Source organism: Brassica rapa, chromosome A03, assembly GCF_000309985.2.
Source record: "Brassica rapa cultivar Chiifu-401-42 chromosome A03, CAAS_Brap_v3.01, whole genome shotgun sequence".
In the NCBI taxonomy this organism is placed as follows: domain Eukaryota; kingdom Viridiplantae; phylum Streptophyta; class Magnoliopsida; order Brassicales; family Brassicaceae; genus Brassica; species Brassica rapa.
The window spans coordinates 38131931-38154160 of NC_024797.2; the positions used below are offsets into that span (position 1 = coordinate 38131931).

The following is a 22230-nucleotide window of genomic DNA, read 5'->3' on the forward strand; positions in this document are numbered from 1 at the left end:
GTTTTTCATAGGTTTTTCGAGAGGATTCTCATGACACATTCGTTTCTTGAACGAATTGGTCAACCAGAAGTGGATCTAGCTAACCATCGGGAGGAAAGTGCTCCTTTTAATGTGCACGATGCTACATATATTCTCGAGTTTTCTTCGTCGCAAACGTTTTCGATGCTTTTCCGTGACTTACTTGGTACAACGGAAACTGAAAGAAGTGCTTTGGTGATTGAAGATTTCTCGTAAAAAAAATTTTAAAACGAAACTGGCTTTCTGAAGCCGGAAAAGGCTTCAATACTTTGGCTAATCGTCGAGTTTCAGTTTGATATTGATACAAGTTTTCTGTACGCATGATTGCGACAAGAACTGATGTATAGTTTTTGAGATTATGTACATGATCGTCTGGATATGTTGCTAGCGTTTAGACGAATATTAAGATTGTCGTTTGCCTATTCTTGACGATTTGCAGAAGTTTTTTGAAGTACGTGCCTCATCATCCACTTGTGTACTCGATTGAATCAGATGCAATTTATGTATACGTTTGCTACTCTATCGTGCATATGATTTTTATGTTGCTACAGCTGGGGATTGGCTTCAGGGACCTTATGTGTATTATCTTTACAGCACTTATGGTTTTGGTAAACGAGATATTGGTCAGCTTTTCATTGCTGGTTTCGGCTCCTCTATGTTGTTTGGAACCATTGTTGGCTCTCTTGCTGACAAACAGTGAGAATCCTCTTTCCTTTTTTTTTTCAAGTTCTATGTGTTGTCAGAGGAGAACTTATATCTGTGTGTGTTTTGGATTCAGTGGTCGGAAGAGGGCATGTGTTACGTACTGCATTGTTTACATTCTTAGCTGCATCACCAAGCACTCTCCACAGTACAGAGTTTTAATGGTCGGTCGTATCTTGGGTGGTATTGCTACTTCTCTCTTGAATTCTGCCTTCGAATCTTGGCTCATTGCTGAGCACAACAAGGTCTGCCTTACTCTTATTTTTTCTACTTGTGAATGAATCATGAGTCTAGCTAGGTGTTCGAACTCTATGTTTCTTAGATGCTTGTTAGTGTTTTGATAGAACATAGTCTAACTCCATGCCATGTCTGCTTCTCTGATGAGTGGCACAGTCAATTCTTGATGGTTGTAAAAACAATAGTTTCTCGAAATTGGATTGTTCTAGAACATAGCAAACCTCATTTGAATTTTTTTTTATACAAAGTTGGATGTTGAAGAAAGTAAAGACTCTTAGTGTTAGCCATGGCTGATGTGAATTTTTTTTTTGCTTTTTCTGAAAAACTATGCACAGAGGAACTTTGACCAACAGTGGCTGCCACTGACAATTTCTAAGGCTGTTTTCTTTGGGAATGGTCTGGTGAAACAGAAGTTCATTCTTGAAGTTGAAGTCTTTGATTGCTGGGGTATCGATTTTATGGGACCTTTCCTGTCTTCATATGGAAACAAATATATTCTAGTCGCTGTAGACTACGTATCCAAATGGGTCGAAGCAATAGCTTACCCTACAAATGACGCATTTGTGGTTATTAAACTCTCCAAGAGTATAATCTTTCCAAGATTTGGAGTTCCAAGAGTAGTCATTAGTGACGGTGGAACTCATTTCATTAACAAAATCTTTGATAGATTGCTTAAAAAGAATGGTGTTCATCATTAACTACACCTTACCACCCACAAACTAGTGGACAAGTAGAAGTCTCTAACCGGCAAATTAAGGAAATCTTAGAAAAAACCGTAGGAACCTCCAGAAAAGATTGGTCTAGGAAACTAGATAATGCACTTTGGGCCTACATGACCGCCTACAAAACGCCGTTGGGAACAACACCATTCCACCTCCTTTATGGCAAATCATATCATCTACCAGTCGAACTGGAACATAAAGCAGCTTGGGCTACCAAACTTTTGAACTTTGATATCAAACCAGCTGCAGAAAGGAGACTCATCCAGCTTAACGAGCTTGATGAAATCAGAAATTTAGCTTTCGAAAATTCTAAAATCTATAAAGAAAGGACTAAAGTTTATCACGATAGAAAGATCATATCCCGGCACTTCGAGCCAGATGATCAAGTCCTCCTTTAAAACTCTAGATTGACTTTATTTCCTGGAAAGCTAAAATCCTGTTGGTCTGGACCCTTCACCGTAACGAACGTTCAACCCTCCGGAGCTATAACCTTACAAAATGAGAAAGGCCAGGAATTTACGGTGAATGGCCAACGAGTTAAGCATTATTGGGCAAAAGCACCAGCGAAAGTGCCCATGGTGCTGTATGAACCTGATAATTAGTTTAATCAGGAAGTCGAGCTAAAGACTTAAAAATTAAGCGCTGAATGGGAGGCAACCCATTTTTATAAAAAATCATTAATTAAAATTAATTAATTATATTTACTAGTAATTAATAGTAATTTCCGTATTTCTTAATATTAGCATTATTTAGAAAATTTAGAATTTGTCTTTAAAGAGGACATCGATCGACGAGGCATTACTGCCATCGATCGATGCCGGCATATCGACGGTTTTAACATTAACTTCAATCGATATCAACCCACTTCCTCTTCCACACTCACAAACGAAACCGAAAACAAAAACACCCATTTTCTCTCTCGATTCTCGACGGATTTGGTCCGTTCTTCGCCTAAATCCACTCGATTTTTCACTCTGTAACTGTTAAATCCACTCCCGAAATCAACATTCAAGGTATGCACTCAAAATTTTCAATTTTTTGAAAAATTAGGGTTTTCATTTTGAGTTGGATTAGAACGCTTGATTTAGTGTGATTGAGAGATGTTTTTGTAGTTCATATTGCTTATCTAGAGTTCGGTTTGTGATTTCCATGCATTTAGATTCGTATAAACGCGATTTGGAGTTGAGTGATTTTGCAGGTTTCGCGATTCGACATCGGTCGATATGAACTTATTCGCAGCTACTGATGCTCTCTTGTCCGATTGTTCCGACACGACGATATCGATCGATGTTGAGTATAACCCATCGATCGATATTACATTTTATCGACAATGCTAACCTTCTTTTGTTCTTGGTTTCAGATGAGCAGCTCAGAGACAAACGCACGAAACAGAGAACTCAGGTCGAAAAGGAGGTTCGACGAGACTAGCAGCTCCTCCAACCCAGAGCGTCATCCATGGCCTCGCCCCAAAAACACACCATTCGATGTTCCGGGCTATGCTGATCCTAAGGCAGCAATCAACAGCAACGAGTGCCGTCAGCGTCCTCTGTCCGATAACTGGGACGACTACGACAGCCTCTTCTACAATGCCTGGCTAGGAATCTCTATCGAGCCCACCAAGTTCCTTGACCGACCCATCCTGAAGACACTCGGGATCGAGGGAGATGTTAAGGACATGATCACACAGCTAGGACTCGGTACCATGCCCTCTCGTGCTTACGACCTCTACCCCGATCTCGTCCGCCAGTTCATGGCCACTGTCGAGGTCACCTACAGGACTTCAGCTGCGAGGGTAGCGGGAGATGGCACTTTGACCTTTTTCGCCACAGGGACACGCTACAGGATCACTATCTCCAAGCTCTGCCGCATCTACGGTTTCGATGATAGCATCGCCTCTTACACGGTCCCACCTTTCTCACACATTGAGGAATTCTAGGAAATCGTCGGCACTGGAGTTTGGAACACGAACAGGGCCATGCTATCAGACATCCGCCATCCTGCACTTCGCTACTTCCTACGGCTCCTTGCAAACACACTTGTTTGCAAGATGGAGCCCAACAAGGTCAGGATACAGGAGCTCACACTACTTTTCTGCGCAGTGAACGGCGTGGTGGATTTGGTTGAGTTGGACGAGGATGGCGAGGTAAGCCCGCCGAACCTCGGAGCTGTCTTTGCCGCGCATTTGGTGGAGCTGAAGAAGAAGCCCTTCACCAGCAAGGGCAAGAGCAAGAACAAGCCCTCCCATTTCTATCTCTTCTCCTCTTATTATGAACTTGTTTATTTATTTTCCGAACTTGTAGGATTTATGTTTTTAAACTTATATTTTATGTTTGAGGATGCTTATTATTTCTTATGCTTGATTGTCTAACAGAGCTAACATTAGGCAAGGAACTTCGAGTTTGACTCCAAGCACATGTGAAAATGTCTGTGCTTCGCCATCGATCGATTTGGAGAGGATTACATCGATCGATTCTGGGCGAGTAACATCGATCGATATGGCGAGGATTACATCGATCAGTGTGTAGTACGGATAGGTACTTCATTCTTACTCTAACATTCTCAAACATCTAACTTGATTTTAATCTTCCCTTGGACACTTTGCACCGAGTCGGTGCAAGTTAAGTCTAGGGGAGGTAGTTACTAACACCATTTTCTTCAGTTTTTGTCAAAAATCTTTTTAAAAATAATTTTATTGAGTCAAGAAGGGGATTATGAACTAATGATTTCTACTTGAATGTCTAACCACTTTCTAGCACCATTCTAGATTTACTGACTGCAGATAATACTATAGATGCTAAAGTGGATCAACCAGTCAACTATACACACTTGCTAGCTTGTTAGAAAGAACCAAAGCTAACCTCCAACACTAACCTTACTTAACTGCTTGTTTTGGGGCTTGGTATACATGAGATCGGATTTTTCAGACAAGTCTGGAAGGTAACGCCTGGTTTAGATTATTTATCACATTTTCTCTCTCTAAATTTCGACCCTAGATTAAAATATATATATATATATATATATATATTAATAAAAATAAAAAATAAATAAGATCTGTTGTTTAATTAGGATGAGTCTGAACATGACTTGGTGGCTAAAACCATTAAGGCTTGATTCATAAAGACTCAAATAAAAGAGTTCGAAACGGGACTTGGAGGCGGCAATCTTCAAAGTTCGCTTTCGCAAAGAACTCTTGGATATAGGTCAAAAAGAAGTGAACAGAACTTGGTGGCAACCACCATTAAGTTTTGATTCATGGAAGCCTGTCCAATCTTGGTCACTGATCCTGCAATGGAAGCAGACTTTGACCCAAGAGAGAAATTTAGAGAGAGAGAAACTAGGAACTAACTTTTACCTGCAGCTCCAGATACTTGTCTGAAATCCTTGCATCCTGTGATCGATACTCCCATGGTAAAGCTTACACTTTTTACATCAAGAAATGAGGATTGGTTGAGGAGATTGATAATAAGATTAGTTAAGATTGTTGGCTAGATGATTTTGGTTGCTAAGCTAGGATATTGCATAATGTATATCTGTAAGAAGGAACCTTAGATGTGGAATGCAATATTATAGAGGTGATAACTTCAATGTTTCAAATCTGTGAGTCCCTGATGTTTTCAACCCTCTTCCAGAGAGATTGTCCATTGGTTTAACTTGAGGAAAAGTGAAAAGATAAGTCTGGGGGAGTTGATATACCATGATTTTCACTCGTTTTTATACATGGTATATAAAGGTTTTAAGATGTATTATTCATGTTTTAGAGTCTTTTCAAAGCAAATACATGTTTATTCACCTAATGGAAGGAAATGATACTTTTGGGACATTTTGGGATGCTTTTACGCAAGGAAAATCGATCGACGCTTGAAGAGCAATATCGGTCGATCATAATCACTTACTATCGATCGACATACATATATGTGCATCGATCGATACGCAGTCACATGGATGAAATCGCAAATTAAAAGATTTCATTTCCCAGAAGATCTATTATTTACAACTTAAGTCCCTAGCCGTCTGTTAGACTATATGTACTAGGGTTTTGTATCATTTCTAGGAGACACTTGCAAAAGACCTAGTTTTGGAGAAGGAGAATTTTGGCTACCATTAGGAGAGCTTAGGATTGGAGAGATAGATCTGAGACTGCAAAACAGAGAAGATCTTGAACTACTTTATTTCTATTAGTCTATCTATTTGTGTTCTATGTTTCATTTGAGTTTATTTCACACCATCATGACTTTGTCTCTCATGAATATATTTGAGTAAACCAATTGTTAGATTTAGGTTTCTCACCATGGTTGAAATTATGTACTGCTAATATGACTGTTAAAAAGGTGTTTTGATTGTTCTTTCTTTGCTTATGGACTTAATACTAAAATTGAGATTGATCACCTTCATTTTAGTTCTTAGGATCAATTGAGTCCAACTAACCGTTTCCCCTCAATACCTGAACCCATTTGCGTGATCTAACTAACTCAGGCGCAACGACAGTTGGTCTGAGAAGGTTAGAGAACAAGTTAAACCCGTTCGCAAAGCTTGCTAGAATAACCGTCGATCGACGCAACTATCGTTCTGTCGGTCGATCGTTACAAAGGTGTATCGGTCTATGTACATCAAGTCACATCTATTGACACTCTCTCGAGATCAAAATACGACAATTGAGATCCGTAATCTAGTGAAGATAACCTATCCCGTTAAATCAATGTTTAGTTCAAGAACGATTAAACCCTTTAGTCTAAAGTAAGTGCATACATTTTATACCTGAGAATTGCCTGAATCTAGCTGCTTTCCCAATCTTGAAACCACTTCAATTCAATCTATTGAATCACTGTTGTTTTCGATTTATCATTTACTGCTTTTAAAACTATTAAAACCGTTTAGTCTATCTTCATTTCTAATTATTTAAGTCTGTTGAGTAATCCTAGAGTCTCTGTGGATTCGATCCCTAAGTACTACATCTGAACCTCTTTTGATGAGAGTAACACTCTTTAGGGTAATTTGAGTGATATCAGAGGGTCAAAAAGGCTGAATTTGACCCCAAAAAATTGCACCGTCTATTCACCGCCCATTATGGTTTCTGGGGCTTTCCGCAATGGTTCTATGGGTGATGTAGTTCCTCACGGTTCAAAAGTTATGGAGTTTCCAGGTTTAGACTCGTTTTAGGCTGAAAAATAAAAATAAAAAATGGTGCAACACGAGGACTTCCCGGGAGGTCACCCATCCTAGTACTACTCTCGCCCAACAACGCTTAGCTGCAGAGTTCTGATGGGATCCAGTGCATTAGTGCTGGTGATCGCACCCGTCAGTACAACACTCGTGTTTCCGTATATTCTTTGTTTCGGCCAATCCAAGTGTAAGGCCGTGGGGCCCACATGATTTTCTGGCCATTTTGTTTTGAGCGAAAAAGTGCGTCGAGGTTAATGGCGTTAAAAAAAATCTAAAACAACCTGAGAATCCGCTTTCGATCTTTTTTAAGTGCCATAACTTTCTGCATCCCGTTTGAGGGTCAAAACGGCTGAATTTGAGCCCGAAAAAGACTCGTTTTAGGCTGAAAATAAAAATAAAAGGAGGTGCAACACGAGGACTTCCCGGGAGGTCACCCATCCTAGTACTACTCTCGCCCAACCATTCTTAGCTGCAGGGTTCTGATGGGATCCAGTGCACTACTGCTGGTATGATCGCACCTGTCCTTACAGCACTCGCTTTTCCGTATATTCTTTGTTTCGGCCAATCCAAGTGTAAGGCCATGGGGCCCACATGATTTTCTGGCCGTTTTGTTTTGAGCGAAAAAGTGCGTCGAGGTTAATGGCGTTAAGAAAGCATCAAAAATAACCTGAGAATCCGCTTTCGATATTTTTTAAGTGCCGTAACTTTCTGCATCCCGTTTGAGGGTCAAAACGGCTGAATTTGAGCCCGAAAAATTGCACCGTCTATTCGCTGCCCAATATGGTTTCTGGGGCTTTCCGAAATGGTGCTACGGACGACGTAGTTCCGCACGGTTCAAAAGTTATTAGGTTTCCAAGTTTAGACTCGTTTTAGGCTGAAAAAGAAAAATAAAAAATTAAAGGGGTGCAACATGAGGACTTCCCGGGAGGTCACCCATCCTAGTACTACTCTCGTCCAAGCACGCTTAGCTGCGGAGATGTGATGGGATCCAGTGCATTAGTGCTGGTATGATCGCACCCGTCAGTACAACACTCTCGTTTTTATATATCATTTTCTCAGACAATACAAGTGTAAGGCTGTGGGGCCCACATGATTTTCTAGCCGTTTTGTTTTGAGCGAAAAAAGTGCGTCGAGGTTAATGGTGTTAAAAAAGCATCAAAAACAACCTGAGAATCCGATTTCGATCTTTTTTACTTGCCGTAACTTTCTGCATCCCGTTTGAGGGTCAAAATTGCTGCATTTGAGCCCGAAAAATTGCACCGCCTATTCTCCACCCAATATGGTTTCTGGGGCTTTCCGAAATGGTGCTACGGGCGATGTAGTTCTTCACGGTTCAAAAGTTATGAGGTTTCCAAGTTTAGACTCGTATTAGGCTGAAAATAAAAATAAAAGGAGGTGCAACACGAGGACTTCCCGGGAGGTCACCCATCCTAGTACTACTCTCGCCCAACCATGCTTAGCTGCAGAGTTCTGATGGGATCCAGTGCATTAGTGCTGGTATGATCGCACCCGTCAGTACAACACTCGCTTTTCCGTATATTCTTTGTTTCGGCCAATCCAAGTGTAAGGCCGTGGGGCCCACATGATTTTCTAGCCGTTTTGCTTTGAGCGAAAAAATGCGTCGAGGTTAATGGCGTTAAGAAAGCATCAAAAACTACCTGAGAATCCGCTTTCGATCTTTTTTAAGTGCCAAAACTTTCTGCATCCCGTTTGAGGGTTAAACCGGCTGAATTTGAGCCCGAACAATTGCACCGTCTATTCACCGCCCAATGTGGTTTCTGGGGATTTCCGCAATGGTTCTATGGGTGATGTAGTTCCTCACGGTTCAAAAGTTATGTAGTTTCCAAGTTTAGACTCGTTTTTGGCAGAAAAATAAAAATAAAAAGGGGTGCAACAAGATGACTTCCCGGGAGGTCACCCATCCTAGTACTACTCTCGTCCAAGCACGCTTTGCTGCGGAGATGTGATGGGATCCAGTGCATTAGTGCTGGTATGATCACACCCGTCAGTACAACACTCGCGTTTCCGTATATTCTTTGTTTCGGCCAATCCAAGTGTAAGGCTGTGGGGCCCACATGATTTTCTGGCCGTTTTGTTTTGAATGAAAAAGTGCGTCGAGGTTAATGGCGTTAAGAAAGCATCAAAAACACCTTGAGAAACTGCTTTCGATCTTTTGTACGTGCTGTAATTTTCTGTATCCCGTTTGAGGGTCAAAACGGCTGAATTTGACCCCAAAAAATTGCACCGTCTATTCACCGCCCAATATCGTTTCTGGGGCTTTCCGAAATGGTGCTACGGGCGACGTAATTCCTCACGGTTCAAACGTTATGAGGTTTCCAAGTTTAGACTCGTTTTAGGCTGAAAATAAAAATAAAAGGAGGTGCAACACGAGGACTTCCGGGGAGATCACCCATCCTAGTACTACTCTCGCCCAACCTTGCTTAGCTGCAGAGTTCTGATGGGATCCAGTGCATTAGTGCTGGTATTTTCGCACCCGTCAGTACAACACTCGCTTTTCCGTATATTCTTTGTTTCGGCCAATCGAAGTGTAAGGCCGTGGGGCCCACATGATTTTCTGGCCGTTTTGTTTTGAGCGAAAAAGTGCGTCGAGGTTAATGCCGTTAAGAAAGCATCAAAAACACCTTGAGAAACTGCTTTCGATCTTTTTTACGTGCTGTAATTTTCTGTATCCAGTTTGAGGGTCAAAACGGCTGAATTTGACCCCAAAAAATTGCACCGTCTATTCACCGCCCATTATGGTTTCTGGGACTTTCCGCGATGGTTCTATGGGTGATGTAGTTCCTCACGGTTCAAAAGTTATGTAGTTTCCAAGTTTAGACTCGTTTTAGGCTGAAAAATAAAAATAAAAAGGGGTGCAACCAGATGACTTCCCGGGAGGTCACCCATCCTAGTACTACTCTCGTCCAAGCACGCTTAGCTGCGGAGATGTGATGGGATCCAGTGCATTCGTGCTGGTATGATCACACCCGTCAGTACAACACTCGCGTTTCCGTATATTCTTTGTTTCGGCCAATCCAAGTGTAAGGCTGTGGGGCCCACATGATTTTCTGGCCGTTTTGTTTTGAGCGAAAAAGTGCGTCGAGGTTAATGTCGTTAAAAAAGCATCAAAAACAACATGAGAATCCGCTTTCGATCTTTTTTAAGTGCCGTAACTTTCTGCATCCCGTTTGAGGGTCAAAACGGCTGAATTTGAGCCCGAAAAATTGCACCGTCGATTCACCTGGTTTCGGGGGCTTTCCGAGTGTTATGGGCGACGTAGTTCCTCACGGTTCAAAAGTTATGAGGTTTCCAAGTTTAGACTCTTTTTGGGCTGAAAAAAATAAAAATAAAAGGGGTGCAACATGAGGACTTCCCGGGAGGTCATGCATCCTAGTACTACTCTCGTCCAAGCATGCTTAGCTGCGGAGATGTGATGGGATCCAGTGCATTAGTGCTGGTATGATCGCACCCGTCAGTACAACACTCTCGTTTCTATATATACTTTTCTCGGCCAATACAAGTGTAAGGCTGTCGGGCCCACATGATTTTCTGGCCGTTTTGTTTCGACCGAAAAAGTGCGTCGAGGTTAATGGCGTTAAGAAAACATCAAAAACACCCTGAGAAACTGCTTTCGATCTTTTTTAAGTGCCGTAACTTTCTGCATCCCGTTTGAGGGTCAAACGGCTGAATTTGACCCCGAAAAATTGCACCGTCTATTCACCGCCCATTATGGTTTCTGGGGCTTTCCGCAATGGTTCTATGGGTGATGTAGTTCCTCACGGTTCAAAAGTTATGAGGTTTCCAAGTTTAGACTCGTGTTAGGCTGAAAACTAAAAAATAAAAGGGGTGCAACATGAGGACTTTCCGGGAGGTCACCCATCCTAGTACTACTCTCGTCCAAGCACGCTTAGCTGGGGAGATGTGATGGGATCCAGTGCATTAGTGCTGGTATGATCGCATCCGTCAGTACAACACTCTCGTTTCTATATATCCTTTTCTCGGCCAATCCAAGTGTAAGGCCGTGGGGCCCACATGATTTTCTGGCCGTTTTGTTTCGACCGAAAAAGTGCGTCGAGGTTAATGGCGTTAAGAAAACATCAAAAACACCCTGAGAAACTGCTTTCGATCTTTTTTAAGTGCCGTAACTTTCTGCATCCCGTTTGAGGGTCAAAACGGCTGAATTTGACCCCGAAAAATTGCACCGCCTATTCGCCACCCAATATGGTTTCTGGGGCTTTCCGAAATGGTGCTACGGGCGACGTAGTTCCTCACGGTTCAAAAGTTATGAGGTTTCCAAGTTTAGACTCGTTTTAGGCTGAAAATAAAAATAAAAGGAGGTGCAACACGAGGACTTCCCGGGAGGTCACCCATCCTAGTACTACTCTCGCCAAACCACGCTTAGCTGCAGAGTTCTGATGGGATCCAGTGCATTAGTGCTGCTATGATCGCACCCATCAGTACAACACTCGCTTTTCCGTATATTCTTTGTTTCGGCCAATCAGAGTGTAAGGCCGTGGGGCCCACATGATTTTCTGGCCGTTTTGTTTTGAGCGAAAAAGTGTGTCGAGGTTAATGGCGTTAAAAAAGCATCAAAAACAACCTGAGAATCCGCTTTCGGTCTTTTTTTAGTGCCGTAACTTTCTGCATCCCGTTTGAGGGTCAAAACGGCTGAATTTGAGCCCGAAAAATAGCACCGTCTATTCACCGCCCATTATTGTTTCGGGGGCTTTCCGAAATGGTGTTATGGGCGACGTAGTTCCTCACGGTTCAAAAGTTATGAGGTTTCCAAGTTTAGACTCTTTTTAGGCTGAAAAATAAAAATAAAAAATAAAAGGGGTGCAACATGAGGACTTCCCGGGAGGTCACCCATCCTAGGACTACTCTCGTCCAAGCACGCTTAGCTGGGGAGATGCGATGGGATCCAGTGCAATAGTGCTGGTATAATCGCACCAGTCAGTACAACACTCTCGTTTCTATATATCCTTTTCTCGGCCAATACAAGTGTAAGGCTGTGGGGCCCACATGATTTTCTGGCCGTTTTGTTTCGAGCGAATAAGTGCGTCGAGGTTAATGGCGTTAAGAAAGCATCAAAACCACCCTGAGAAACTGCTTTCGATCTTTTTTACGTGCCGTAATTTTCTGCATCCCGTTTGAGGGTCAAAACGGCTGAATTTGAGCCCGAAAAATTGCGCCGTCTACTCACCGCCCATTATGGTTTCTGGGGCTTTCCGCAACAGTTCAATGGGTGACGTAGTTCCTCACAGTTCAAAAGTTATGAGGCTTCCAAGTTTAGACTCGTTTTAGGCTGAAAAATAAAAATAAAAAGGGGTGCAACACGAGGACTTCCCGGGAGGTCACCCATCCTACTACTACTCTCGCCAAACCACACTTAGCTGCAGAGTTCTGATGGGATCCAGTGCATTAGTGCTGCTATGATCGCACCCGTCAGTACAACACTCGCTTTTCCGTATATTCTTTGTTTCGGCCAATCCAAGTTTAAGGCCGTGGGGCCCACATGATTTTCTGGCCGTTTTGTTTTGAGCGAAAAAGTGCGTCGAGGTTAATGGCGTTAAGAAAGCATCAAAAACAACCTGAGAATCCGCTTTCGATATTTTGTAAGTGCCATAACTTTCTGCATCCCGTTTGAGGGCCAAACCGGCTGAATTTGAGCCCAAAAAATTGCACCGTCTAATCATCGCCCAATATGGTTTCTGGGGCTTTCCGAAATGGTGCTACGGACGACGTAGTTCCTCACGGTTCAAAAGTTATGAGGTTTCCAAGTTTAGACTCGTTTTAGGCTGAAACAGAAAAATAAAAAATTAAAGAGGTGCAACATGAGGACTTCCTGGGAGGTCACTCATCCTAGTACTACTCTCGTCCAACCACGCTTAGCTGCAGAGATGTGATGGGATCCAGTGCATTAGTGCTGGTATGATCGCACCCGTCAGTACAACACTCTCATTTCTATATATCATTTTCTTGGACAATACAAGTGTAAGGCCGTGGGGCCCACATGATTTTCTGGCCGTTTTGTTTTGAGCGAAAAAGTGTGTCGAGGTTAATGGCGTTAAAAAAGCATCAAAAACAACCTGAGAATCTGCTTTCGATCTTTTTTACGTGCCGTAACTTTCTGCATCCCGTTTGAGGGTCAAAACGGCTGAATTTGACCCCGAAAAATTGCACCGCCTATTCGCCACCCAATATGGTTTCTGGGGCTTTCCGAAATGGTGCTACGGGCGACGTAGTTCCTCACGGTTCAAAAGTTATGAGGTTTCCAAGTTTAGACTCGTTTTAGGCCGAAAATAAAAATAAAAGGAGGTACAACACGGGGACTTCCCGGGAGGTCACCCATCCTAGTACTACTCTCGCCAAACCACGCTTAGCTGCAGAGTTCTGATGGGATCCAGTGCATTAGTGCTGCTATGATCGCACCCGTCAGTACAACACTCGCTTTTCCGTATATTCTTTGTTTCGGCCAATCCAAGTGTAAGGCCGTGGGGCCCACATGATTTTCTGCCCGTTTTGTTTTGAGCGAAAAAGTGCGTCGAGGTTAATGGCGTTAAAAAAGCATCAGAAACAACCTGAGAATCCGCTTTCGATCTTTTTTACGTGCCGTAACTTTCTGCATACCGTTTGAGGATCAAAACGGCTGAATTTGAGCCCAAAAAATTGCACCGCGTATTCGCCACCCAATATGGTTTCTGGGGCTTTCCGAAATGGTGCTACGGGCGACGTAGTTCCTCACGGTTCAAAAGTTATGAGGTTTCCAAGTTTAGACTCGTTTTAGGCTGAAAATAAAAATAAAAGGAGGTGCAACAGGAGGACTTCCCGGGAGGTCACCCATCTTAGTACTACTCTCGCCCAACCTTGCTTAGCTGCAGAGTTCTGATGGGATCCAGTGCATTAGTGCTGGTATTTTCGCACCCGTCAGTACAACACTCGCTTCTCCGTATATTCTTTGTTTCGGCCAATCCAAGTGTAAGGCCGTGGGGCCCACCTAATTTTCTGGCTGTTTTGTTTTGAGCGAAAAAGTGCGTCGAGGTTAATGGCGTTAAGAAAGCATCAAAAACACCTTGAGAAACTGCTTTCGATCTTTTTTACGTGCTGTAATTTTCTGTATCCCGTTTGAGGGACAAAACGGCTGAATTTGACCCCAAAAAATTGCACCGTCTATTCACCGCCCATTATGGTTTCTGGAACTTTCCGCAATGGTTCTATGGGTGATGTAGTTTCTCACGGTTCAAAAGTTATGTAGTTTCCATGTTTAGACTCGTTTTAGGCAAAAAAATAACAATAAAAAGGGGTGCAACAAGATGACTTCCCGGGAGGTCACCCATCCTAGTACTACTCTCGTCCAAGCACGCTTCGCTGCGGAGATGTGATGGGATCCAGTGCACTAGTGCTGGTATGATCACACCCGTCAGTACAACACTCGCGTTTCCGTATATTCTTTGTTTCGGCCAATCCAAGTGTAAGGCTGTGGGGCCCACATGATTTTCTGGCCGTTTTGTTTTGAATGAAAAAGTGCGTCGAGGTTAATGGCGTTCAGAAAGCATCAAAAACACCTTGAGAAACTGCTTTCGATCTTTTGTACGTGCTGTAATTTTCTGTATCCCGTTTGAGGGTCAAAACGGCTGAATTTGAACCCAAAAAATTGCACCGTCTTTTCACCGCCCAATATCGTTTCTGGGGCTTTCCGAAATGGTGCTACGGGCGACGTAATTCCTCACGGTTTAAAAGTTATGAGGTTTCCAAGTTTAGACTCGTTTTAGGCTGAAAATAAAAATAAAAGGAGGTGCAACACGAGGACTTCCCGGGAGGTCACCCATCCTAGTACTACTCTCGCCAAACCACGCTTAGCTGCAGAGTTCTGATGGGATCCAGTGCATTAGTGCTGCTATGATCGCCCCCGTCAGTACAACACTCGCTTTTCCGTATATTCTTTGTTTCGGCCAATCCAAGTTTAAGGCCGTGGGGCCCACATGGTTTTCTGGCCGTTTTGTTTTGAGCGAAAAAGTGCGTCGAGGTTAATGGCGTTAAGAAAGCATCAAAAACAACCTGAGAATCCGCTTTCGATCTTTTTTAAGTGCCATAACTTTCTGCATCCCGTTTGAGGGCCAAACCGGCTGAATTTGAGCCCAAAAAATTGCACCGTCTATTCACCGCCCAATATTGTTTCTGGGGCTTTCCGAAATGGTGCTACGGACGACGTAGTTCCTCACGGTTCAAAAGTTATGAGGTTTCCAAGTTTGGACTCGTTTTAGGCTGAAAAAGAAAAATAAAAAATTAAAGGGGTGCAACATGAGGATTTCCTGGGAGGTCACTCATCCTAGTACTACTCTCGTCCAAGCACGCTTAGCTGCAGAGATGTGATGGGATCCAGTGCATTAGTGCTGGTATGATCGCACCCGTCAGTACAACACTCTCATTTCTATATATCATTTTCTTGGACAATACAAGTGTAAGGCCGTGGGGCCCATATGATTTTCTGGCCGTTTTGTTTTGAGCGAAAAAGTGTGTCGAGGTTAATGGCGTTAAAAAAGCATCAAAAACAACCTGAGAATCTGCTTTCGATCTTTTTTACGTGCCGTAACTTTCTGCATCCCGTTTGAGGGTCAAAACAGCTGAATTTGAGCCCGAAAAATTGCACCGCCTATTCGCCACCTAATATGGTTTATGGGGCTTTCCGAAATGGTGCTACGGGCGACGTAGTTCCTCACGGTTCAAAAGTTATGAGGTTTCCAAGTTTAGACTCGTTTTAGGCTGAAAATAAAAATAAAAGGAGGTGCAACACGAGGACTTCCCGGGAGGTCACCCATCCTAGTACTACTCTCGCCAAACCACGCTTAGCTGCAGAGTTCTGATAGGATCCAGTGCATTAGTGCTGCTATGATCGCACCCGTCAGTACAACACTCGCTTTTCCGTATATTCTTTGTTTCGGCCAATCCAAGTGTAAGGCCGTGGGACCCATATGATTTTCTGGCCGTTTTGTTTTGAGCGAAAAAGTGCGTCGAGGTTAATGGCGTTAAAAAAGCATCAGAAACAACCTGAGAATCCGCTTTCGATCTTTTTTACGTGCCGTAACTTTCTGCATACCGTTTGAGGATCAAAACGGCTGAATTTGAGCCCGAAAAATTGCACCGCGTATTCGCCACCCAATATGGTTTTTGGGGCTTTCCGAAATGGTGCTACGGGCGACGTAGTTCCTCACGGTTCAAAAGTTATGTGGTTTCCAAGTTTAGACTCGTTTTAGGCTGAAAATAAAAATAAAAGGAGGTGCAACAGGAGGACTTCCCGGGAGGTCACCCATCCTAGTACTACTCTCGCCCAACCTTGCTTAGCTGCAGAGTTCTGATGGGATCCAGTGCATTAGTGCTGGTATTTTCGCACCCGTCAGTACAACACTCGCTTCTCCGTATATTCTTTGTTTCGGCCAATCCAAGTGTAAGGCCTTGGGGCCCACCTGATTTTCTGGCCGTTTTGTTTTGAGCGAAAAAGTGCGTCGAGGTTAATGGCGTTAAGAAAGCATCAAAAACACCTTGAGAAACTGCTTTCGATCTTTTTTACGTGCTGTAATTTTCTGTATCCCGTTTGAGGGTCAAAACGGCTGAATTTGACCCCAAAAAATTGCACCGTCTATTCACCGCCCATTATGGTTTCTGGGACTTTCCGCAATGGTTCTATGGGTGATGTAGTTTCTCACGGTTCAAAAGTTATGTAGTTTCCATGTTTAGACTCGTTTTAGGCTGAAAAATAAAAATAAAAAGGGGTGCAACAAGATGACTTCCCGGGAGGTCACCCATCCTAGTACTACTCTCGTCCAAGCACGCTTCGCTGCGGAGATGTGATGGGATCCAGTGCATTAGTGCTGGTATGATCACACCCGGCAGTACAACACTCGCGTTTCCGTATATTCTTTGTTTCGGCCAATCCAAGTGTAAGGCTGTGGGGCCCACATGATTTTCTGGCCGTTTTGTTTTGAATGAAAAAGTGCGTCGAGGTTAATGGCGTTAAGAAAGCATCAAAAACACCTTGAGAAACTGCTTTCGATCTTTTGTACGTGCTGTAATTTTCTGTATCCCGTTTGAGGGTCAAAACGGCTGAATTTGACCCCAAAAAATTGCACCGTCTATTCACCGCCCAATATCGTTTCTGGGGCTTTCCGAAATGGTGCTACGGGCGACGTAATTCCTCACGGTTCAAAAGTTATGAGGTTTCCAAGTTTAGACTCGTTTTAGGCTGAAAATAAAAATAAAAGGAGGTGCAACAGGAGGACTTCCCGGGAGGTCACCCATCCTAGTACTACTCTCGCCCAACCTTGCTTAGCTGCAGAGTTCTGATGGGATCCAGTGCATTAGTGCTGGTATTTTCGCACCCGTCAGTACAACACTCGCTTCTCCGTATATTCTTTGTTTCGGCCAATCCAAGTGTAAGGCCGTGGGGCCCACCTGATTTTCTGGCCGTTTTGTTTTGAGCGAAAAAGTGCGTCGAGGTTAATGGCGTTAAGAAAGCATCAAAAACACCCCAAAAAATTGCACCGTCTATTCACCGCCCATTATGGTTTCTGGGACTTTCCGCAATGGTTCTATGGGTGATGTAGTTTCTCACGGTTCAAAAGTTATGTAGTTTCCATGTTTAGACTTGTTTTAGGCTGAAAAATAAAAATAAAAAGGGGTGCAACAAGATGACTTCCCGGGAGGTCACCCATCCTAGTACTACTCTCGTCCAAGCACGCTTCGCTGCGGAGATGTGATGGGATCCAGTGCATTAGTGCTGGTATGATCACACCCGTCAGTACAACACTCGCGTTTCCGTATATTCTTTGTTTCGACCAATCCAAGTGTAAGGCTGTGGGGCCCACATGATTTTCTGGCCGCTTTGTTTTGAATGAAAAAGTGCGTCGAGGTTAATGGCGTTAAGAAAGCATCAAAAACACCTTGAGAAACTGCTTTCGATCTTTTGTACGTGCTGTAATTTTCTGTATCCCGTTTGAGTGTCAAAACGGCTGAATCTGACCCCAAAAAATTGCACCGTCTATTCACCGCCCAATATCGTTTCTGGGGTTTCCGAAATGGTGCTATGGGCGACGTAATTCCTCACGGTTCAAAAGTTATGAGGTTTCCAAGTTTAGACTCGTTTTAGGCTGAAAATAAAAATAAAAGGAGGTGCAACACGAGGACTTCCGGGGAGATCACCCATCCTAGTACTACTCTCGCCCAACCTTGCTTAGCTGCAGAGTTCTGATGGGATCCAGTGAATTAGTGCTGGTATTTTCGCACCCGTCAGTACAACACTCGCTTCTCCGTATATTCTTTGTTTCGGCCAATCCAAGTGTAAGGCTGTGGGGCCCACCTGATTTTCTGGCCGTTTTGTTTTGAGCGAAAAAGTGCGTCGAGGTTAATGGCGTTAAGAAAGCATCAAAAACACCTTGAGAAACTGCTTTCGATCTTTTTTACGTGCTGTAATTTTCTGTATCCCGTTTGAGGGTCAAAACGGCTGAATTTGACCCCAAAAAATTGCACCGTCTATTCACCGCCCAATATCGTTTCTGGGGCTTTCCGAAATGGTGCTACGGGCGACGTAATTCCTCACGGTTCAAAAGTTATGAGGTTTCCAAGTTTAGACTCGTTTTAGGCTGAAAATAAAAATAAAAGGAGGTGCAACACGAGGACTTCCGGGGAGATCACTCATCCTAGTACTACTCTCGCCCAACCTTGCTTAGCTGCAGAGTTCTGATGGGATCCAGTGCATTAGTGCTGGTATTTTCGCACCCGTCAGTACAACACTCGCTTTTCCGTATATTCTTTGTTTCGGCCAATCGAAGTGTAAGGCCGTGGGGCCCACATGATTTTCTGGCCGTTTTGTTTTGAGCGAAAAAGTGCGTCGAGGTTAATGGCGTTTAGAAAGCATCAAAAACACCTTGAGAAACTGCTTTCGATCTTTTTTACGTGCTGTAATTTTCTGTATCCAGTTTGAGGGTCAAAACGGCTGAATTTGACCCCAAAAAATTGCACCGTCTATTCACCGCCCATTATGGTTTCTGGGACTTTCCGCAATGGTTCTATGGGTGATGTAGTTCCTCACGGTTCAAAAGTTATGTAGTTTCCAAGTTTAGACTCGTTGTAGGCTGAAAAATAAAAATAAAAAGGGGTGCAACAAGATGACTTCCCGGGAGGTCACCCATCCTAGTACTACTCTCGTCCAAGCACGCTTAGCTGCGGAGATGTGATGGGATCCAGTGCATTAGTGCTGGTATGATCACACCCGTCAGTACAACACTCGCGTTTCCGTATATTCTTTGTTTCGGCCAATCCAAGTGTAAGGCTGTGGGGCCCACATGATTTTCTGGCCGTTTTGTTTTGAGCGAAAAAGTGCGTCGAGGTTAATGTCGTTAAAAAGCATCAAAATCAACATGAGAATCCGGTTTCGATCTTTTTTAAGTGCCGTAACTTTCTGCATCCCGTTTGAGGGTCAAAATGGATGAATTTGAGCCTGAAAAATTGCACCGTCTATTCACCTGGTTTCGGGGGCTTTCCGAGTGTTATGGGCGACGTAGTTCCTCACGGTTCAAAAGTTATGAGGTTTCCAAGTTTAGACTCTTTTTAGGCTGAAAAATAAAAATAAAAAATAAAAGGGGTGCAACATGAGGACTTCCCGGGAGGTCACGCATCCTAGTACTACTCTCGTCCAAGCATGCTTAGCAGTGGAGATGTGATGGGATCCAGTGCATTAGTGCTGGTATGATCGCACCCGTCAGTACAACACTCTCGTTTCTATATATACTTTTCTCGGCCAATACAAGTGTAAGGCTGTCGGGCCCACATGATTTTCTGGCCGTTTTGTTTCGACCGAAAAAGTGCGTCGAGGTTAATGGCGTTAAGAAAACATCAAAAACACCCTGAGAAACTGCTTTCGATCTTTTTTAAGTGCCGTAACTTTCTGCATCCCGTTTGAGCGTCAAAACGGCTGAATTTGACCCCGAAAAATTGCACCGTCTATTCACCGCCCATTATGGCTTCTGGGGCTTTCCGCATTGGTTCTATGGGTGATGTAGTTCCTCACGGTTCAAAATTTATGAGGTTTCCAAGTTTAGACTCGTGTTAGGCTGAAAACTAAAAAATAAAAGGGGTGCAACATGAGGACTTTCCGGGAGGTCACCCATCCTAGTACTACTCTCGTCCAAGCACGCTTAGCTGCGGAGATGTGATGGGATCCAGTGCATTAGTGCTGGTATGATCGCACCCGTCAGTACAACACTCTCGTTTCTATATATCATTTTCTCGGCCAATCCAAGTGTAAGCCGTGGGGCCCACATGATTTTCTGGCCGTTTTGTTTTGAGCGAAAAAGTGTGTCGAGGTTAATGGCGTTAAAAAAGCAACAAAAACAACCTGAGAATCCGCTTTCGATCTTTTTTTAGTGCCGTAACTTTCTGCATCCCGTTTGAGGGTCAAAACGGCTGAATTTGAGCCCGAAAAATAGAACCGTCTATTCACCGCCCATTATTGTTTCGGGGGCTTTCCGAAATGGTGTTATGGGCGACGTAGTTCCTCACGGTTCAAAAGTTATGAGGTTTCCAAGTTTAGACTCTTTTTAGGGTGAAAAAAAATAAAAATAAAAGGGGTGCAACATGAGGACTTCCCGGGAGGTCACCCATCCTAGTACTACTCTCGTCCAAGCACGCTTAGCTGGGGAGATGCGATGGGATCCAGTGCATTAGTGCTGGTATAATCGCACCAGTCAGTACAACACTCTCGTTTCTATATATCCTTTTCTCGGCCAATACAAGTGTAAGGCTGTGGGGCCCACATGATTTTCTGGCCGTTTTGTTTGGAGCGAATAAGTGCGTCGAGGTTAATGGCGTTAAGAAAGCATCAAACCCACCCTGAGAAACTGCTTTCGATCTTTCAAAACGGCTGAATTTGAGCCCGAAAAATTGCGTCGTCTACTCACCGCCCATTATGGTTTCTGGGGCTTTCCGCAACAGTTCTATGGGTGACGTAGTTCCTCACAGTTCGAAAGTTATGAGGTTTCCAAGTTTAGACTTGTCTTAGGCTGAAAAATAAAAATAAAAAGGGGTGCAACACGAGGACTTCCCGGGAGGTCACCCATCCTAGTACTACTCTCGCCAAACCACGCTTAGCTGCAGAGTTCTGATAGGATCCAGTGCATTAGGGCTGCTATGATCGCACCCGTCAGTACAACACTCGCTTTTCCGTATATTCTTTGTTTCGGCCAATCCAAGTTTAAGGCCGTGGGGCCCACATGATTTTCTGGCCGTTTTGTTTTGAGCGAAAAAGTGCGTCGAGGTTAATGGCGTTAAGAAAGCATCAAAAACAACCTGAGAATCCGCTTTCGATCTTTTTTAAGTGTTGTAACTTTCTGCATCCCGTTTGAGTGTCAAAACGGCTGAATTTGAGCCTGAAAAATTGCACCGTCTATTCACCGCCCATTAAGGTTTCGGGGGCTTTCCGAGTGTTATGGGCGACGTAGTTCCTCACGATTCAAAAGTTATGAGGTTTCCAAGTTTAGACTCTTTTTAGGCTGAAAAATAAAAATAAAAAATAAAAGGGGTGCAACATGAGGACTTCCCGGGAGGTCACCCATCCTAGTACTACTCTCGTCCAAGCATGCTTAGCTGCGGAGATGTGATGGGATCCAGTGCATTAGTGCTGGTATGATCGCACCCGTCAGTACAACACTCTCGTTTCTATATATCCTTTTCTCGGCCAATACAAGCGTAAGGCTGTGGGGCCCACATGATTTTCTGGCCGTTTTGTTTCGAGCGAAAAAGTGCATCGAGGTTAATGGCGTTAAGAAAGCATCAAAAACACCCTGAGAAACTGCTTTCGATCTTTTTTACGTGCCGTAATTTTCTGCATCCCGTTTGAGGGTCATAACGGCTGACTTTGACCCCGAAAAATTGCACCGTCTATTCACCGCCCATTATGGTTTATGGGTCTTTCCGCAATGGCTATATGGGTGATGTAGTTCCTCACGGTTCAAAAGTTATGAGGTTTCCAAGTTTAGACTCGTTTTAGGCTGAAAAATAAAAAATAAAAGGAGTGCAACATGAGGACTTCACGGGAGGTCGCCCATCCTAGTACTAGTCTCATCCAACCACGCTTAGTTGCAGAGTTCTGATGGGATCCAGTGCATTAGAGCTGGTATGATCGCACCCGTCAGTACAACACTCGCTTTTCCGTATATTCTTTGTTTCGGCCAATCCAAGTGTAAGGCTGTGGGGCCCACATGGTTTTCTGGCCGTTTTGTTTTGAGCGAAAAAGTGCGTCGAGGTTAATGGCGTTAAGAAAGCATCAAAAACAACCTGAGAATCCGCTTTCGATCTTTTTTAAGTGCCGTAACTTTCTGCATCCCGTTTGAGGGTCAAA

The 22230-nt window shown here is 43.6% G+C and overlaps 1 protein-coding gene, 8 non-coding genes and 24 pseudogenes across 9 annotated transcripts; 1 reads left to right on the forward strand and 32 right to left on the reverse strand.

The window, feature by feature from the left end:
- Positions 1–255: 255 nt before the first annotated feature.
- On the forward strand, positions 256–4550 carry LOC117133012. The gene is made up of 3 exons (XM_033288863.1): positions 256–714; positions 797–965; positions 1293–4550. The coding sequence occupies exon 3, from the start codon at positions 3010–3012 to the stop codon at positions 3613–3615; it is 606 nt and encodes a 201-aa protein (XP_033144754.1). The 5' UTR covers positions 256–714; positions 797–965; positions 1293–3009; the 3' UTR covers positions 3616–4550.
- Positions 4551–6857: 2307 nt separating this feature from the next.
- Positions 6858–6974, reverse strand: LOC117133211 (annotated as a pseudogene).
- Positions 6975–7240: 266 nt separating this feature from the next.
- Positions 7241–7359, reverse strand: LOC117133294. The gene has a single exon (XR_004457095.1). It is a non-coding gene; the product is annotated as a 5S ribosomal RNA (ribosomal RNA).
- A 380-nt stretch (positions 7360–7739) lies between these two features.
- LOC117133274 lies at positions 7740–7858 on the reverse strand. The gene has a single exon (XR_004457092.1). It is a non-coding gene; the product is annotated as a 5S ribosomal RNA (ribosomal RNA).
- A 373-nt stretch (positions 7859–8231) lies between these two features.
- Positions 8232–8350, reverse strand: LOC117133087. The gene has a single exon (XR_004456930.1). It is a non-coding gene; the product is annotated as a 5S ribosomal RNA (ribosomal RNA).
- Positions 8351–8724: 374 nt separating this feature from the next.
- On the reverse strand, positions 8725–8843 carry LOC117133271 (annotated as a pseudogene).
- A 373-nt stretch (positions 8844–9216) lies between these two features.
- On the reverse strand, positions 9217–9335 carry LOC117133283 (annotated as a pseudogene).
- Positions 9336–9709: 374 nt separating this feature from the next.
- LOC117133144 lies at positions 9710–9828 on the reverse strand. The gene has a single exon (XR_004456985.1). It is a non-coding gene; the product is annotated as a 5S ribosomal RNA (ribosomal RNA).
- A 363-nt stretch (positions 9829–10191) lies between these two features.
- LOC117133280 lies at positions 10192–10310 on the reverse strand (annotated as a pseudogene).
- Positions 10311–10682: 372 nt separating this feature from the next.
- On the reverse strand, positions 10683–10801 carry LOC117133272 (annotated as a pseudogene).
- A 372-nt stretch (positions 10802–11173) lies between these two features.
- Positions 11174–11292, reverse strand: LOC117133111. Its single transcript, XR_004456952.1, has one exon. It is a non-coding gene; the product is annotated as a 5S ribosomal RNA (ribosomal RNA).
- Positions 11293–11672: 380 nt separating this feature from the next.
- LOC117133287 lies at positions 11673–11791 on the reverse strand (annotated as a pseudogene).
- A 373-nt stretch (positions 11792–12164) lies between these two features.
- LOC117133177 lies at positions 12165–12283 on the reverse strand (annotated as a pseudogene).
- Positions 12284–12663: 380 nt separating this feature from the next.
- Positions 12664–12782, reverse strand: LOC117133292 (annotated as a pseudogene).
- A 372-nt stretch (positions 12783–13154) lies between these two features.
- Positions 13155–13273, reverse strand: LOC117133264 (annotated as a pseudogene).
- A 373-nt stretch (positions 13274–13646) lies between these two features.
- On the reverse strand, positions 13647–13765 carry LOC117133288 (annotated as a pseudogene).
- A 374-nt stretch (positions 13766–14139) lies between these two features.
- On the reverse strand, positions 14140–14258 carry LOC117133277 (annotated as a pseudogene).
- Positions 14259–14631: 373 nt separating this feature from the next.
- LOC117133200 lies at positions 14632–14750 on the reverse strand (annotated as a pseudogene).
- A 380-nt stretch (positions 14751–15130) lies between these two features.
- LOC117133276 lies at positions 15131–15249 on the reverse strand (annotated as a pseudogene).
- A 372-nt stretch (positions 15250–15621) lies between these two features.
- On the reverse strand, positions 15622–15740 carry LOC117133233 (annotated as a pseudogene).
- A 373-nt stretch (positions 15741–16113) lies between these two features.
- LOC117133284 lies at positions 16114–16232 on the reverse strand (annotated as a pseudogene).
- A 374-nt stretch (positions 16233–16606) lies between these two features.
- On the reverse strand, positions 16607–16725 carry LOC117133244 (annotated as a pseudogene).
- A 373-nt stretch (positions 16726–17098) lies between these two features.
- LOC117133286 lies at positions 17099–17217 on the reverse strand (annotated as a pseudogene).
- A 294-nt stretch (positions 17218–17511) lies between these two features.
- On the reverse strand, positions 17512–17630 carry LOC117133255 (annotated as a pseudogene).
- Positions 17631–18002: 372 nt separating this feature from the next.
- LOC117133290 lies at positions 18003–18121 on the reverse strand (annotated as a pseudogene).
- A 373-nt stretch (positions 18122–18494) lies between these two features.
- Positions 18495–18613, reverse strand: LOC117133278 (annotated as a pseudogene).
- A 374-nt stretch (positions 18614–18987) lies between these two features.
- LOC117133155 lies at positions 18988–19106 on the reverse strand. The gene has a single exon (XR_004456996.1). It is a non-coding gene; the product is annotated as a 5S ribosomal RNA (ribosomal RNA).
- A 367-nt stretch (positions 19107–19473) lies between these two features.
- LOC117133279 lies at positions 19474–19592 on the reverse strand (annotated as a pseudogene).
- Positions 19593–19965: 373 nt separating this feature from the next.
- LOC117133100 lies at positions 19966–20084 on the reverse strand. The gene has a single exon (XR_004456942.1). It is a non-coding gene; the product is annotated as a 5S ribosomal RNA (ribosomal RNA).
- Positions 20085–20458: 374 nt separating this feature from the next.
- On the reverse strand, positions 20459–20577 carry LOC117133222 (annotated as a pseudogene).
- Positions 20578–20913: 336 nt separating this feature from the next.
- On the reverse strand, positions 20914–21032 carry LOC117133275 (annotated as a pseudogene).
- Positions 21033–21408: 376 nt separating this feature from the next.
- On the reverse strand, positions 21409–21527 carry LOC117133089. The gene has a single exon (XR_004456931.1). It is a non-coding gene; the product is annotated as a 5S ribosomal RNA (ribosomal RNA).
- Positions 21528–21900: 373 nt separating this feature from the next.
- LOC117133273 lies at positions 21901–22019 on the reverse strand (annotated as a pseudogene).
- Positions 22020–22230: the final 211 nt, after the last annotated feature.

What these genes read in the sequence shown, in the direction of transcription:
- LOC117133012 (XM_033288863.1), top strand. Translation starts at nt 3,010, where the DNA reads ATGCTAACCTTCTTTTGTTCTTGGTTTCAGATGAGCAGCTCAGAGACA.